At 46.6% G+C, this 17,035-nt stretch overlaps 5 protein-coding genes across 5 annotated transcripts; 2 read left to right on the top strand and 3 right to left on the bottom strand.

The window, feature by feature from the left end:
* Positions 1–5,195: 5,195 nt before the first annotated feature.
* On the bottom strand, positions 5,196–7,918 carry N7479_005770 (BAR and SH3 domain-containing protein; the record flags this gene model as incomplete). The annotated part of the gene is made up of 5 exons (XM_057253466.1): positions 5,196–5,609; positions 6,330–7,190; positions 7,248–7,364; positions 7,426–7,743; positions 7,805–7,918. The coding sequence occupies 5 exons, from the start codon at positions 7,916–7,918 to the stop codon at positions 5,196–5,198; spliced, it is 1,824 nt and encodes a 607-aa protein (XP_057107328.1).
* Positions 7,919–9,073: 1,155 nt separating this feature from the next.
* On the bottom strand, positions 9,074–10,279 carry N7479_005769 (uncharacterized protein; the record flags this gene model as incomplete). The annotated part of the gene is made up of 4 exons (XM_057253465.1): positions 9,074–9,412; positions 9,537–9,675; positions 9,739–9,966; positions 10,053–10,279. 4 exons carry the CDS (start codon positions 10,277–10,279, stop codon positions 9,074–9,076), a joined length of 933 nt encoding a protein of 310 aa, XP_057107327.1.
* A 453-nt stretch (positions 10,280–10,732) lies between these two features.
* Positions 10,733–13,121, bottom strand: N7479_005768 (S9 family peptidase; the record flags this gene model as incomplete). The annotated part of the gene is made up of 5 exons (XM_057253464.1): positions 10,733–11,277; positions 11,346–11,920; positions 11,993–12,661; positions 12,717–12,823; positions 12,876–13,121. 5 exons carry the CDS (start codon positions 13,119–13,121, stop codon positions 10,733–10,735), a joined length of 2,142 nt encoding a protein of 713 aa, XP_057107326.1.
* Positions 13,122–13,848: 727 nt separating this feature from the next.
* Positions 13,849–14,421, top strand: N7479_005767 (uncharacterized protein; the record flags this gene model as incomplete). Its single annotated transcript, XM_057253463.1, has 1 exon — positions 13,849–14,421. One exon carries the CDS (start codon positions 13,849–13,851, stop codon positions 14,419–14,421), a length of 573 nt encoding a protein of 190 aa, XP_057107325.1.
* Positions 14,422–14,555: 134 nt separating this feature from the next.
* N7479_005766 (DNA helicase ZGRF1-like domain-containing protein) lies at positions 14,556–16,448 on the top strand (the record flags this gene model as incomplete). Its single annotated transcript, XM_057253462.1, has 2 exons — positions 14,556–16,066; positions 16,118–16,448. The coding sequence occupies 2 exons, from the start codon at positions 14,556–14,558 to the stop codon at positions 16,446–16,448; spliced, it is 1,842 nt and encodes a 613-aa protein (XP_057107324.1).
* Positions 16,449–17,035: the final 587 nt, after the last annotated feature.

Below are 17,035 nucleotides of genomic sequence, written 5' to 3'. Positions count from 1 at the left end.
TATAATTGACCTAACAACCGGAGATAGTACCACGTAGGTGCTAGAGAGAGGCAAAGTCAGACTTTTAGGGAGACACCCGGTAAAGGGAAGGATAGAGATCACCTTAAGCGACGCTCTATACTCACCAAGTTTCTATACGAGTCTCGTGTCGTACGCGATGCTAAAGAAGAAAGGCGGCCTCTAGTGCCAATATACAAACTGTATACGGGACCCAAATAATAGACCTATCGTCTGTGTGAACCTATAGGATCAATTCAATCTCTGGATCTTTAACAAGCCAGGCGAGGCTCCGCTACAACAAGCATATACTGTGCAGCAAGCACAACGGAAATCAGTGAAGCCACAGGAATCAAGGGCTTCCTCTGAAATTTGGCACCGACGCCTAGCACACATTCAACCGCGGACCGTAGCAAAGCTTGCTACTATAGTAGACGGCGTTGTTCTTGACGATAAAGGAGGAGCAAGCACAGAGCAAGAATCTCTATATCAGACCTATAAGACAGGAAGTGCTCCGAGGCAGATTTCAAGACAACAAGTTGGACGTACCTTTAGACGTTTTGGAAGGGTGCATTTCGACCTAATTCAGCTGCAGCCAGCCTACAATAAGCACCGCTGGATATCCCACTTCTACCTAGAAGGACCGAGATTCCACTGGATTATAACTCACGAAGTGAAACCTGAATATCAATTGGCCATCAACCAGTTTGTACAACTTGCAAGAAATCAGTGGAAGCTACCAATCAAGGCCTTCCACTACGACAATAAAGCAGCAGCTGGCAGAGCAGCGGAGTATAGTCTCACAAGCGATGGTATCCTGATATATCACTCCCCCCCAGGGCACTCAGAGATAAATAGGTATACTGAGAGATCAGGTGGAATGATTATCACCCGGATGCGTATGCTCGCCCTCGAAGGGAACCTCCCAAAGGAGCTATAGCCGGAGTTCGCAAGCGCCGCCGTATAGTTATTAAATCGTACACTAACGTATATCGCCGCCGAGAATCGGTGGGTGGTACCATAGGAGGAAGTGAGGAAGGAAGTCGCACCATAGGCGCCGAGGATAAACCTATCAAATATTAGGTTATATAGAAGCTTAGCGTACTGCAGGATTGAGAAGCAAGTACAGTCCGATAAGATAAACCCACGTGCAGAGATTGGCTTCGTGGTGGGATACCTTACCTCGAATATCTGGAAGATCTGGTTCCTATATAGTGGGAAAGTGAGGTATATCAGGGATACAGTCATTGACGAGACACGAAAATATACCCCTGATTATAAGAAATATCAGCCTATCCCACTACCAACTATAACGGGACCACAGGAACTCACCGTTAAGGAGGTCGCACAGGTGATAAACCACCAAATTACTAGTCAAGAGGAGACTAGTACGATAGAAGAGAGGACTCAGGATCTATAGGAAGCATAGGAGCCTCAGCAAGTACAGCAGCAAGAGGAGGTTCCGCAGTAAGCAGAGGTCCAAAAGATAACAGTCAACCAACGAGGGACTACCCCAGTCCAGGGGGTAGGTGATAGGTTATATTGGCCGACCCCAGACCCTCCACCACAAGCACTACCAGGTTCCTTTCCGATTGAACAGCCCCTACCACCACTACCAATCACCCCACCGCAGGAGCAAGAGAGGTATACTGGCTCTGGTCAGGGGGTAGATACCGAGGGAGATCAAAGGGACCAGATCCAGTAAGAAGAAGCGGATCTTAAAACCACTAAAGACGAACTAGAGAAGCAACTTCAGGCAGAGCTACTGGCTCCGAGAAGAGAGATAATCGGAGATATAGATACCAGCAATATACTCAGTGGTAGGCGTAGACACCAAGTAAGGTAGGAAAAAGACTTCGCCTACGCGACAAGCACCACCCAAGAAGTGGAACCGCCGGCGCTACTCTATACTTTTGCCGCTGGCTTATACGCTGAGAAACCAGACACTCGCCGCCACCGAGACGACCTCCCACCACCGCCAAAATACTGGAAGGATATAATAAACCACCTATTTCAGGAAGGTTTTCTCGCAGCGATAAGGAAGGAGATCAACTCCCTCTCTGAAAAGGGGACTTTTGAGGTTATTAAGAAACCAAGAGACCGAAGGAAGCAGATTCTCCCTCTTTTATAGGTGTTCTTATACAAATTTAACCAGGACGGGTACCTTTTGAAGCTTAAGGCCCGTATCTGTGTGCGCGGAGACCTTAAAACCATCTCTCACGAGGAAAAGAGAGCTGCTACGCTAGCAGCAAGGACAGCGAGGATGATTTTTACCTTAGTTGCTGCCTTTAATCTTGACCTAAGACAGAGAGATACTGTCACCGCGTTCCTAAACAGCAAGTTAGACTAAGAGACGTATACGTATATACCTAAGGGATTTCAAAACCTAGGTAAATACTGGAAGTTACGTCGCGCGCTATACGGTCTACGGATTTCACCACGACTTTAGCAGCAAGAAGCAGCAAGCGTGCTCCGCAAGCTAGGTCTACAGCAAGTGCCAGAAGACCTATACATTTTTATAGGAAAAGGACTACTAGTTTTCTTCTATATAGATGATATCCTAATCGCCAGTCATACTAATACAAAGGCGTAGGCACAGCAATTAGAGCGAGATCTCGAAGCACACTGGGAACTGACCGATCATAGAGAAGCAGCATAGTTCCTAAACATACGAATCATTCGAGACCGGTAACAAAAGAAGCTCTGGTTATATCAAGATAGCTATATAATAAGCATTGCTACCCGATATCACTTGACAGAAAGGGCACCAGTCTATACTCCACTGCCGGTTAAGGAATTGACCCCTTTTCAGGGGGTAGCAACGCCAAAGGAAATCCTACTATACCAGCAAAAGGTGGGCTCAGCAGGGTATACCACCATTATCACTAGGCCCGACGCTGCAAAGGCGACCGCGAAGCTCGCGCAATTTCTCACGAACCCCGGTCCACAGCACCAGCAAGCAGCTGATCGAGTCATCACCTACCTCTACTCCACCCGGAACCTAGCGATTGAGTACGGAACAGCCAATACTGGGACCGACTCGGTGCAGTTTGCAAGTGACGCTTCGTATAGAGACCACCCGGATAGAAAAAGCTCAGCTGGGTATATCTGTCAAGTATACGGCGGTCCAATTGACTGGAAAGCAAGCAAGCAACCCACAGTGACAACGTCAACCACAGAAGCAGAGCTACTCGGCCTATCGGAGGCAGGAAAGCAGCTCCAATAGTGGCGCCGATTGCTTCAAAACCTCGCCTTTACTCCGTTACACCACCTGACAATCGACTGTGATAACGAGAGGACTATCAGCTTATTGACAAGCGAGGACACAGCTTTTGAAACGAAGCTTCGACATATCGATATTCACCACCATTGGCTCCGCCAGGAAGTCCAACAGGGTCGAATACGGGTGCGCTGGGTGCCTACAGCAAGCATGGTTGCTGATGGCCTCACCAAATTGCTCACTCGGCAAAAGCATGAGAGCTTCGTGCGACTGCTCAACATGGTTGATATAGGCCATCTTATAGACTAGGAATTACAAGATGATACAGCGATCTCAGCAAGCATACTGGGACCGCTGAGGGGGTGTGTCGGCGCAGATACACCAGGATACCGGAGGATTTATTAATCCTAAGTATGCAGTAATATTTCTTATGTAATCAGGACAGTATAAATTGCCAGGAAGTCAATACAGCAATACGGAGAGTGGAATACCATTGATTGGACCCATACATTTCCACCATACGGAGTAGTCGACACCTAGATCTGACCCCCCCCTGCCTGAAATTTCAGTACCGTCTTCCCAATTAGGCGCGGCCGATAATTCTGCCATAAAATATGCCGCTCCACTTTTATACTGCCATATATTCTGCTCACTATATTTAATTCTGGTTTACACAGCAAAAATACCTGCATTTTGATCAGAAAAAATTTGTACATTTTGTCTCCTGCTCTCTTCTTCTTTTCCTTCCTTATGATTAGTATTCTGATAGACAGCACTCTTCATCAGAAAGACTTGGCTCGTAACAATATTAACCTATTTTCGTAGTATCTCGACCTCTACTGGTCGGATTTTTATTCAAAATTGAATATATACTTATATAGCTAGTACAGTCCTAAATTCTGAATTTAAACTCTACCTAAGTAGCAGAAGGGTTAGAATACAATATCGTATAACGATTGCAAGATGCTGGTTGAACCCCTCTTAATGGGCTTTAGGGGCCTTATGGGCCCCCACGAATGGGCTGTGGGTTGGGCTAGGCTTCGAAAATTAGGCCCATAGCCCACTGCTGGTTGGGCTTTGGGGCCGGGGTTCGGGCCTATTCATGGGCTTTGCCAAACGCTAGGCTGTGCTGTGCTGTGCTCTCTGGGTAGAGGAAGAGCATAGCAGTTAATAGAGCAGAAACTACTGTATATTTACTGAAGGGGCCATATCAATCCCCGAAATTCACGTCTGCTTTTTTTTTAAAAAAAAAGCCTATGTACACCAAAGAATAATGGTGCGTATAGTTCTTAGAAATTCATTTTAAGCTACCTTTTTCTGCTAGTATTCTTAACATACCATTGAAGTCGCCATCACATCGACTGGATCATGTGGTCAACACTAATCTAATGGGAAGTATAGCGTATGTTTTTAAAAATAAAAGGGACATACCAAAAGGCTTGTTGAATACGCATTTTGAAGGACAACTAAAATAAAATAAAAAGATGGGCCCGAGCCCGGGATTGACGGGGACCTCGCGCAATATTGCTTTGGGTGAACCCTAAGCGCGAATCATACTGTGTTTTTGTTAGTGAAATGAACTTGTTTGATTATGGAGGTGAAGAGCTTCTTACCCACTAGACCACCCGGGCGATTGATGTTGGGTGACTCAGAATTAATTTCTATAAAGAGAAAAGAGATGTTTATATTCTGTCACATCATCTCATTTCAATATCTACTATTCTTCCCCCAAGCACCTTGAAGTTCAACAATATACACCTTTCCCATAATAAATCCTCTTTTTACATTTCATCAACCTGATTATGCTTTACATTATGGAGGAGTGGAACAGACGGGAAACACAGCTGAAGAAAAAACCATGATATGAATTTCACTTAAATTTGGGATACGATAGAGAAAGGATAAAAGCAATATAACAATAACTAACTCAACAGTCCAAATCAATGTAACAAGAACCAATCAACTACGCACGACGTACCTAAGAGCTATCTCTAGCCCCGAAAATATAATCCCGATCGACCGAAAGACGTCCGGCAGCAATCTCCATCTGGTAGTGCTCAGCAAGCCCCATAACAAGGACAATCCAGCCGCGCCCTGCAAGATCCTGGTCAGGGTTCATAACCGGGAACGAAATCCAAAAGGCCTCCTGCTGGTGCATGGAATCATAGTGAGTGACCTTGCAGTCTCCAGTGCGGCAACGTTCAATCACAATATCCATCAACTGGTCGTCGGTAGCATGGCGCTGCTCATCGGTAAGCTTCACTGAGACCCACCACAGCTCCGGCATAGTGTGGAGGTCCTCGTAGTGAGGTTTGCCGTTTGAGCGGAAAATAGTACGGGTCCTTCTCAAGGCTTCGCGGTGTGCTTCATCCATGGCTGGGGGGGCTTTGGGCTTCGAGAGCCGCGGGATTCTAGATTTGAAATGAATGATTGCTGTTAGGGGGGAGGGTGTTAGGGTTTGGTCTGGTTTGGATGAAAATGTGAGTTAGGAAAATGGTTTTCTGTCTGATGGTGTGTGATGGTAGAGACTAGACGGGGAAATCCGTGGCTATTTAAGTACGAGAAATGGGATATGGGGCAGTTCTATCGAGAGATCGTCTTTGAACTGAGAAGAAAGTCTTTGAACCCAAGATTGTTATAAACCCTTTGTTGATTCTTTGACCATGTACTACAGTATCCGATATTCAAATATCAAGTACAATGAACGAGACCTCGAGGTCTTTCACTGCATCCAGTTCAGGATCAAAGAGATAAAGAACAAAGCCCTTACAGTTGTCGGTAAACGTTATCCATTCAAGTAACTTGCATTGTAGATGAGTCTTGGTCTGATGCTGAACTCTTTTTGCTAATCAGGGAACAATGATCTCGCATGTGATCTGATCTTGCCGGGACGAAAGAATCCATTATGCAACTTTGGCAGACTCGACAAAATTAGGCATTATATGAGTAAATGAATAAATTATAAGGAGAAAAACAAAAAGTTCATTAATCGTGTACCTGGATAGAATCTGCGCAGGGGTTGATCAGTCAGAGAACCCCCGATGCATCATTTTAATGCATGTTCCATAAGCCAAAGCCTCTCCATATCTTTCAATATCTTCCATTACTCAACATAGTTGGCAGGGAAAGGTCCCTTCTGCCCTCTCAGCTCACCCTCCCACCAATCGTCCGTGCTTTGCGTTTTCCGCACGATGCGAATGCGGTCCCCTTCCCGGAAAACCAGGTCACCATCCCCCTGGCCATCAAAGTCATAGAGCGCCGTGACAAAATCTGGACGGGAAGCTGGCGGTGGTGGCGGTGGCTTCTTCTTCCCTATGGCAGCAGCCATGGGTGATACCTTGGCCTGGAAACAGTCTATGTTTGGGCCGGCGGGGGATCTCACCACTCCTGATGGAATGGGAGTGGGTTGTGGGCTTGGCATGAATGATGGACGAGGCGGATCGAAGTAGTCGCCGCCCGTCGAGAGGGGCTTGGATGCTGAGGTGTTTCCAACAAGAATTGCGCTGCTCTTACGACTAATTGTTGACAGAGGCGGAGAAGGAGGGTATTCTGCTACACTGGGTGTCTGGCTCGACGATCCTGGTGTTTGGGATCCCCGGCGGAAAGAACTTGGGACTGAGGCCGATGAGGCAGTGCTGGTGAGGCGACTTCCGATTGAGGGACGTTTCTTATTTTCGTGGTCGGCTGTGGCTCGGCGCATGGCCTTGCCTTGGGTTAGGCAGCCGAAGTTTTCTATTTCACCTTGCACAGGGTTGAAGGCAAACTCCCAGTCTTGGACAACTTGTTCCATGGTTGGTGGCGGGGAGGGAAATCCCTCATCTTCACAGTAAGTATGAAGCACCGTGTAATAGTTCGCAAGCATGCGGTTTTGGATCTCGACTTGTGCTTCGAGGATGTATGGCGTTAGGGAGAATATCAGAGCGACCAATGTTGGGAGTCGTTGTCGTAAATCATGGTCAGCAGCTTGGTAAGCCTGAACAGGGATTAGTGTTTCTTATTCTGTAAGTAGTATTAGACATTCGATTTGTACCTCTTTGGCATTGGTAAGTTCTGCCTCCGCTTTGGCTAGGCTCATATTTTCGCGATCGGTCCGCTTTGACTTTTTCATCAGGCTATCCACACGCCCTTGGGAGATTTCAAAGTCGGTCTAGAAATTGAGATATCAGCGACCATTGATCCACCAAAAACCGTCATTCTTCATTGTGTACCTTCTTGTTATTTCGTTTTTTGATCGTCTTTTTCATTGGCGCAAGGGATTCCTTGGCTTGCGTAGCCGGGTGGGACATGCGAGTGTCCACAGCACTCAGTTCCTCTATGAGATCGTTGCGTAGCTCATCGTATTCCTTCCGCAGTCGATTTGTCCGCCCTAATCTGATGGGGTCTGTCTCCACGGCTTTGTGATTGGATGGGGTTTCTGAAGAGCCAACGATGGGACCGTAGAGGCCATCGAATTCATCGACAAGGCGACTCTGATGAGTTACTATAGAGACCCAGGCATCACGCCAGGCTTGGGTAGATTCCACAATCTGACCAAATAACACGTATCAGCAAATGGGACAGAACGTCTTCGGGGGTGACATTGTCTACCTTTCCCAGGAGCATGTCTGCATCGTCGAAATCTTTTAGGAGCACAGCGATTTGGCTATCATCTGCAGACGACTTCGTCGTCATGCGACCAAAGCGTCTCGTCATGTTCTGCATGTTGGGTGAGGGCTTCTCTCAGCAGCTAGAGAACTCGAAAGGGGAGATAGGAGTGATAACCGGAAGTGTCGCACGGGCGCCTTGAAAGTAACAAGCCTTAATTCAAGCCACGTCAATATTTTAATCAAATTCTTGGAAAATGTAAAGTGGGAAAACAAAGGAAGGGGGAATGTTCCCCTCAATGACACATAACTCCGGCCCCCAAACCTGAAATGTTTCAGCCTTTTATGCGGCTCTCGCCCCGGCCCCCCAGTGTTGACATTTCAAGAAAGTGGTGTGTTGATCTGAACTACTCCACTCTATATATTAAAATCAGGGGTAGCCATCTTATCTCATACAGAGTACGAAGCACATGGGCCCATTTTACAAGGATATGCGTATATTTTGAGGGCTAGCTTGTGAGTCATCACATTACTTATAATATCTAAGGTACAAACAGTATGAGAGAGTTCTGGATGTAGACGTTGAGATTGAAATCAAATCCATGAACTTGACTTGTTGACATACTCTAATCTTACACGTGATAGATATATCCTATAGGTTTTACTTTGTACATGGATATACTCATTCTGTAGTTGTAGATTGTTTTATTGTAATTCAATCGGAATTAGGCAACGATGGAGATTAGCAGTTAGCGGCCGCCAGTAGCGGCTTCTTCCATTTCAGGCATGGCGCCCTCGTCCTAGGTCCCATTTTAGTTTAGTTGCCATTTCCTTGCCCTGTCTTTAGCAGACGACTCATATAGAGAATAAAACACCTGCTGGCGGATTGAGTCAACGTGTCTGTACTTGATTGTAGCAAATAGCAAAATTTGTGACTTGTATTAAACTTGATCTTATTTCGTTGGAAGTCAACTTTGACATCATTCGTTATACTAGTATCTAAGTCTTTGCTTTCCAATAAGGACAAAGACACCTATCCCACCTAGTGTGAGGAATTATATAACCAAAGAAGTAATTAACTAGTAACTACCAGACAATCAAATTCCACAAGACCATACAACGCTTTTTTTCTAAATCATATCCAACTAAAAACAAATACACACACTCTGGGGTTATTTATAACACTCATATTCATCGGCAGAATATCTCATCCAATCACCCCATTTTAGCTACTGTGCCTATACCAATCGAAAATGAATCCAATCTGCTCAGGCTAACCAGAAGAAAGCAAGTCTAGCAGTCCACGTTTCTCTAGGTCTTGACAGTATTCCTTCTTCGAAAGGAAATCCTCTTCCAAGCGGTTCTGATATACATCATCACAGCTGTCACCATTGGCTTGCTCGGCTATTTTTTCTTCGGCATTGGTGCTATGTGGTACCAACGTCCACCAGTCCGCAAGGCCACACCATAGCCTGTGAATTACGCGACCTATAGATATAGGCCATCGCACGCTGGATATTGTCTCAATAGACTTTCTCACTTCATGACTTCCTCCCTCTCCGCTTCCTATTCCGTTGCTTTGCTCCACTTCCGTTATTTCGTTGGAAAGAGTCTTTGTGTAAGAGGCAAGTTCCGAAACCGTGGTATATTTGTTATGCCAACATTTGCCGATGATATTGTCAATCAATGGATCACCATTCAATTTCCGGAAAATTCATGTCCTGTAGCAAGTCCACGACCTTAGGGCCATGCTCGTAAGGATCCTCGGTAAGGCATCGATCTCCATAAACCTCAAATCCGTAGTTTATCAAATAGTACAAGGAACCGAGGGCGAACTGTTCCGTCCGAGAGCCAAGGAAGCCGGAAGTTCCACGCCTTCCTTAGTCGGTCTCGTTGCCATTAAGTTGTCTGCCATATGGCGCCATACAAGCTTCGTACTGCGCTCCAATTTTCGCCGTACAATCAAAGTCCGATAGTTTTAGTCGGTTACGATCAAGTAGGATATTTTCAGGTCGTAGATCACCGTGAGCGAGGTTGAGTGATTCCAAGAAAGCGACAGCTTGAGCAAGATAGTTTATCCATTCCTTTCGCAGGGGTAGAGGCTCCAAATTTTTCCCTTTAGTAACCGCCATAGTTTTCTCGTCCCGAATATGATTTCCTTGTATTCTATAAGAAAGCGATGTATATATTTAGAGTAATTAGCAGATAAACCTGTTAGCTGCCTGCTGATAGGGGACCCACCTCTCATATACTCGAGGAAGATACCGTTGCCTGAAATGAGAAAGCATTGCACGATAAAGGGACAGGGTATATTTTGTGAGAAGATCCGGTATATCTCGAGCTCTTTATTAAATTGTTCCCTTTCAAATTCTCCTGACTTTGGGACTTTGACAACAATACGAGGGTCGACCTCATAGACGAAAGAGATACCTCCTCCCCATATCCAGTGCACGCTAGAGAATTGGCGTTGGATGTCCATAATAATGTGAAATATGAGGGGAGATATGGGAATATTTTGAAGAGCACGATGGAAGCAAGTGTTTCCCTTGAGTTAAGGGGGAGGTGAGCAAAGGGGGGAAAGTAGGGCCTTGAAAGGGCGATGGTCACCGAGTTATATTAGAATTGGTTCGCGGCTTCTCCAGAAATCAGACCAGGCGGATCCTTCTGACCTGTCAGTAGTATCTGTTGTTTCCCCTTGTTTGTGCTTACATAAACACCGTGTTGTCTCAATTGGGTCCTGATCTCAATTGACTCGTTATAACGGGGGGTTTACTGACGAATATAACCCCTTTTACAAACTATTTTCATACTCTATAGATATTCCAACCACAACGCGTTTATATCTGAATGTTCCAAATATAATATAATATGAATTGCGGCATCAGTTATAGGGCGACTCATTCTGGAACATAAAAACATTGTCGTGATAGTCTCAAAAGTCCGCTGGATCCATCTTCAACAGAGCTTTCTTCCACCACTTCTCCTCCTCTTCCACAGCCGTTATCCGACTCTCTGCCTGCCGGAATCCATGTCCTTCTCCATGGAAAACCACCAGCTTGGACTCACGACCTGCCTTTGTCATCATTTCGACCATTTCCTCAGCTTGGTTTAGAGGAACGACCAAATCCTCGTCTCCCTGAAGCAACAGCAGCGGCGCAGTAATTTTGTCTGCCTTGAGACAGGGGCTGCGTTCGCTGAAAATGCGGTTTTTCTCATCTTCATCTGCACCAGGATCAAACAGCAAGGCGAATGCGTAATGGCTCTCGAATTTATGAGTATCCTCACAGAGAGTCCTGACATTGCCTATCCCGTACAGAGAATTACCACCCGCGAAGAGATTCGGGTAGTCACAAAGAGCTTGGAGTACGATGTATCCGCCCGCACTTTGACCGCGAATGCCGATTCCGTTTTGGTCGATTCGGCCAGTGGATGCAAGATAAGACACACAGCTAGCAGCATCTGCTGTATCGATGATTCCTAATGATATTTGGTCAATATTGGGAGAGCTTCGAATGAATCTGCCGTAAGAGGGGTCGAATTCTTACCCCATTGCCCGTTCAAAATATCCCGATATGCTCTACCATATCCAGAGCTACCACCATAGTTTACCCACACTACAGCATAACCTCGAGAAGTCCAGTATTGGTCCGTGATATTCAGGCCGGTTCCAGTTTGAGAGGTTGGTCCGCCATGGACACAGACGATCAAAGGCGGCAGTGTTCCGGAGGGTGCCAGATAATCTGGGTTCTGAGGTTCATAGAAGATGGCATGTGCCATCCCCTCCAAGTTCTTGCCTTGCACTCTTGGAAAGGATATATGCTCGGGCTTCGAAACAAGACCACTTGGCATGGGGAACTCGGAAGCTGCCTTGAGTACATTGAGCGTGATAGTGTCGGCGATGTCCAATGTAAAAGCAGTGCTGAAGGTTGTCTCACTGGAACCAAGAAGGGCTATTTTCGTGTCTGAAAGGGGAGTATCGGCTAGAATAATCGTGTCTGTCACTGGCACATTCATGTCTTGCCAGGAGTCGTTCGACAGATCTATCCGTATAAAGCTCCATCGAGCATTCTTTGTGTACGACGCGATCATCAAGGTTGGACTCAAACACAGGTATGTGCAGCTGGCGAAGGAAAATATAGGTTAGTCATCAACACAATAGAGGGCTGCCTCCTGGAGTCGAAATCAAACGTACTTTCCTAGACGCCAGTCTGGCTGAGAAAAGTCCACTTCTTCCAGGCCATGTAGGGCCACTCGCTGGCATTCTGAAGTATCAAAGTGATACCGATAGAGTTGCCAATACCCCGAACGATCACTCGTGAAGTATAATGTGTTATCGACGCCCCATCGTGGCTGGCTAACACTTTCCTTCTTAGGCACACCAGACACATGGTGAACATCGGTGACCTGACCATTGTTCCACTTAGCCACATATAGGCGGGCTCCTGTCCAAGGCATATCTGGATGAGACCACTGGTTCCAGCACACCCTGCTGCCATCGGGAGAAAATTGAGCAGCGCTGTAGAAGTCATCGCCAGAGGCGACGTTGACTATCTCTTTGGATTGCATGTTTATCGCAACGAGTCGATTCCGAACTTCCGACGGCAAGGGCTTGGTGTGGTCCTCTTCGATCGCCAATAGCCATCCCGAATCTGCCTGGCCATCGCTATCCGACGAAGAGCCCATAACCGAGGTACATGCATAGCGGAGAGCAGTGTCTGTCTTGGTGACCTGCTCAACATTACCTGTGGAGGGGTCAAGCTTATACAGATCCTGTGTCGCTCGATCAGAAAAGATGATATGCCCGTTGGAAGCAATCATCGATGCGCCGCCATATTCATGAATTTTGGTACTAGCGTCATATCTGGTGAACTCTCATTAGAAGCGGTTTCAAGCATTGCTAGATCTCAAGTATGTACTTGGCCGGTAAGATATCGCGTCCTTCACCACCAGAGTATTCGACAATGCAGCTTCGTCCCTGCTCTTTGGGGCGACTTTCATTGACATAAACCTTTCCATTTGTTGTCTGGAGATATCATTAAAAATTGCAACATGAGCCACCTTGATATTGAACATACCACGATGGATTCAAATTGAACACCGTCAGCGCCAAGCAAGGTAGAGCTGATCGGGCTCTTCCATTGGCCAAACGGAGCTGTCACAGGAGTACTCATGACGTTTGTAGGAATAGCTAGATTGTTTGTCGAGTGGATACCCCTGTTGAGAAAGTATTTTGGTATAGGTGTGGACAGCGTTGTTAGACGAGGTTTGAAAAAAATTCTACCCCGCAGAGACCACAATAGTGAGACTGACCGGGGAGTCAGCTGAGATACAAAAACAACGAATAATCAGAGGTCTAATTTAGATGTCCAATGTAGCGAAGATATCGATCTATCGTATCACCAACTAAGACATGACCAATTGACTAACCTCTCATCGCCATCTCTAATATTCTTTTGGATGCATTCTCAGCACGTTGATTTTCTCATATATTTTGTTCCGATCCCTTTTGATGGCTAAGGATTCTTGCTTGTTAAATATCTTGCCCCAAATTTTAGGTCTTTATCGGGTGTCATTCACAAACTATTGAAGATTTTACCTGTCTTTCTACCCTCGATATTTCCAAATATTGATGCCTAAGGCCTTCAACTCCGACTCTGTCTGTCTTACGTATAACCATCATCGTTCATTCCATCAACTGTACCGGTTGCCAACTTGATCTTTGATAATCCTTATATTTAATTGACCACTACCTAGGTACCTACGAATATGTAGTCAAGAATGTCTCAATTCAATCAAAATGGATCTGACTACGACTCGGAGGGTCTACCTCCATCTGTTAGACGGTATGTCTATCAAGGGAAAGAACACTTCTCTCGGACCCTTCAATTTGAACGTGAGTGCTTTCAACGACATTCATATCTGACTGCCGAATTTTTTGTCTTTTCAATCGACACCTTCACCTTTCGACGCGACTTTAGTGATACAGAAACCCCAATTCGTGGTATCCGTACTACGTTTAATCCAAGAACGAATATTTTGATCGTGAAAATGGTCACCCACGAACACCACACAGTGGTCAGGGCTTTTGATCTAGCCATCGACGACGTACTTCGCCCTATGGGTATGGATGAAAAAGTCTTGACTTATGCAGGAGTTGATATCGATGTCGATGGTATATCTAAACAGCCTGATTGGGGATGGGGCCCTAGAAGACCCCCGCTAGGCCAACCTAGAAGACGACCTACAGTTGTGATAGAAGTGGCAATGTCAGAGACTAGGGCAAAGCTGCATAGAGACGTTGAGCTTTGGGTTGACCCCGAAAGGGGTAACATGAATATTGCCTTCACAGTGAAAGTAAATCGCAACTGCGCTATTATCACTATTGGGAAATGGGAGTGGGACTATGCAAATAATCAAGCCCGAATGTCTCAGGAAATAGAAATTCACAAAAACGAAGCTGGAGACCACGTCACAGTTTCCGGCGCACCTCTAATCATTCCGTTCAATCTCCTATTCCTGCGATATGCAATCCCTCCTAAGGAGACTGATTTGACTATCAAAGGCGAAAAGTTCGAATATATTGCAGATTTAGTGTGGGAACTCCAGTTTGCAGATTTCTGAATTCCTTATCTCTGCTTATCAGCTTATCACTTTCCGCTTTCAACGCGAGAACGACGCGACTCAAACTACATTTCACGAATTCATTTGATGCAGCCCTGAAGCGATGATCAAATTAGGTGTTCAAAAATGCTATCATGATGTCCACACCCTCATCATCCACACGTTTTCCCCCGACGTCCCCGCAGGTCACTGCCTCAGTCGTCAAGTTTCGTTGCTTGTACACGCACGACCTACGCCGAAAGTCTAAAAGATGGCACGATGGGCATCTAAGATATCATAAATTCAACAAAAGGGTCATGGTATACGATGATCAGGGGAATTTCATCGGCGATCATCACTGGCGCTCCCCAGATGAAGTACAGGATGGTGACGAGATGGAGCTGGACAAAGGCGTCTTGATTGAGGTGACCGAGAAAATGGGCACCACTGAAACGGACATAACAACCTTGTATGAGAAAAAGAAATCCAGCCAGGGGTCGCCGCAGACTAAAGACCCGGTGTCCCTGTCCCAAATTCCCCGCACCTCTACCCACACCTCAGCCCCCGTTTCCACGCCTATTCGTTCCTCCGGTTCATCCCAGCCCTTTCGTTCACTTAACGATTTGTTGGGCATTAAAAGGACTCCAATCGGGCATTTGGTGCCTCCATACGAGGAAACGAATCCTCTGCGACCAACTTCCATCATTCAGGAACCCGAACGAGCACCGAAGCGACAGAAGATATCCTCGGTGGTGAATCGAAGTGCTGAGAAAGGCTCGCGTGCCCAAAATGAGGTTATTGATTTGACCGATTCAAATCAGGTGCTCACCGCGAGGCAGAGGGTAAACCACGTGGCAAAAAAACTACCCAGAGCCGGGGATGATTCTACGGCCGATATACTCACAACAAATTGTGAGCAGAGACCGACAGTTCAGTCAACACAAACTCGGCCGCAGAGACCAATTCCTCCTTCATTCTCAAGGGTCTCCGTTTCAACTACATCTGAACCTACCTCCAGTCCAGCAACACTCGAGGTAGTCCGTACAGCCACCAAGGGTGTCCAACCTACAAGGCCCCTAGGCAACAAATCAAAAAATATACCGTCGCCTGTGCAACTACCAAAGCCCCTCGGACCCCCATTGAAAGGTCCCATTCCCACTGTACCCCCAGAAACAGAAATACCCAGGCCTCGAGCGAAATTGCGTGTGGAGCAGCCATCAATCAACCGCGAAAATCAGCCAACAGCGGTGTCACGTCCCATCCCACCACATAGCTCTGACACTCCGACGGTTTCAAGAGGCTCTCTCTTAAGTGCACCCATACAGGCGTCTGCTGGTCGATATACACAACAGGCGCCAGTGCATGCAGTCAACAATTATGTTAAACCTATCGAACCCGCAAATGACCAAGCTTCAGGCAACGTACCACCCCCAGCCAACAATCCACCTCCAACGAACATGCCACCTCCATCGCGTCCATCTTCGGCACCACGCTCTGGAGCACTTACGACAGCTCTACGTATGGGGACCGGAAAGCCACGCAGAAAACTGATGTACAATGCTTTACTGCCCGGCACTTCACGAACTCCACCGGCGACCTCAGATACACCGCCTGCTAATGCTACCCGTGAACCTTCCACAGAACCCCCGGAGCAACAGTTACCTAGGTAGTGTGTTCTCGCTTATTAACCAAGATTGCGATACTGATCTATGTGTAGGCTAGCTGCCACCTCAGGTAATCCTTCAACATCAAGCGAAGAGTTTGCACCTTCAAACTCAACCCAGTTTATCTTCGACGAGATGATGGATGCATCGGGGTTCAAATTATCCTCCACGATTGGAAGGGTGACTGGAAAAAGACCTCTTGATTCACCCTTGCGGAAATCAATATCTGACCCGACCGCCTTGACTGCCCGCCAGGTCCGAGCAGGGGGATCATTACACGCAGCCCACAACGGAACCGAGAAAAAAGAGCAAGGCCCATGGACATCCGAGGCATTAGATTTGTTTGACTTTTGGCCTGCTGGACGACCGAAGCCAAACGAATGAAATACTGTCTAGAAGCCGTGCATGAGGTTTTAAGAGGCAACATTGATCAACGTTCAAACGAACCCGATAACACGAAAGAGAATCCCCTTCCAAGGCTCTTGTGCCCAGCGAGGTCTACCTTCACGTAAGAAGCAACCGCCAGATCACCGAAACCCCCTCGTCGATCGTGCTGTTCTCGAAGCCAAGGCAGTGCGCAGTTTTCTATTGTGTTCCCGGGAGAAACAGACTATCGTTCGAGATGATATTCACAAGTGCACACTATATAGTCTTCTATCGTTTCTACTATCCCGAAAGGGATTGTAATTGCGAGAGTCCAGCCCGCTTTCTCGCATGTTCTGAAGCCTCTTACCCCCCTAACACTTATTGCTGCTTTAGATGGTGGGACGTGTTCCACTTGGCTCGGGGGCTAACCAGAACTAAGTGTTCTAACTTTGCGAAAATACTGCTCGCAAGCCCTGTCGTGGAAATCCACGCATTCATTCACAGACCCTTGAAGCTTATGCTGTCTGTTTGTCCGAAACGAAACCTCAAACCCCCAAATTATCCCTAACGACCTCATTGACACGAGTGAAACTATGATAGAAACA

The sequence above is a fragment of the Penicillium vulpinum genome, assembly GCF_028829585.1.
Source record: "Penicillium vulpinum strain IBT 29486 chromosome Unknown utg000003l_segment0_segment0, whole genome shotgun sequence".
NCBI lineage: Eukaryota > Fungi > Ascomycota > Eurotiomycetes > Eurotiales > Aspergillaceae > Penicillium > Penicillium vulpinum.
This window is presented reverse-complemented; position numbering and strand designations above follow the sequence as displayed.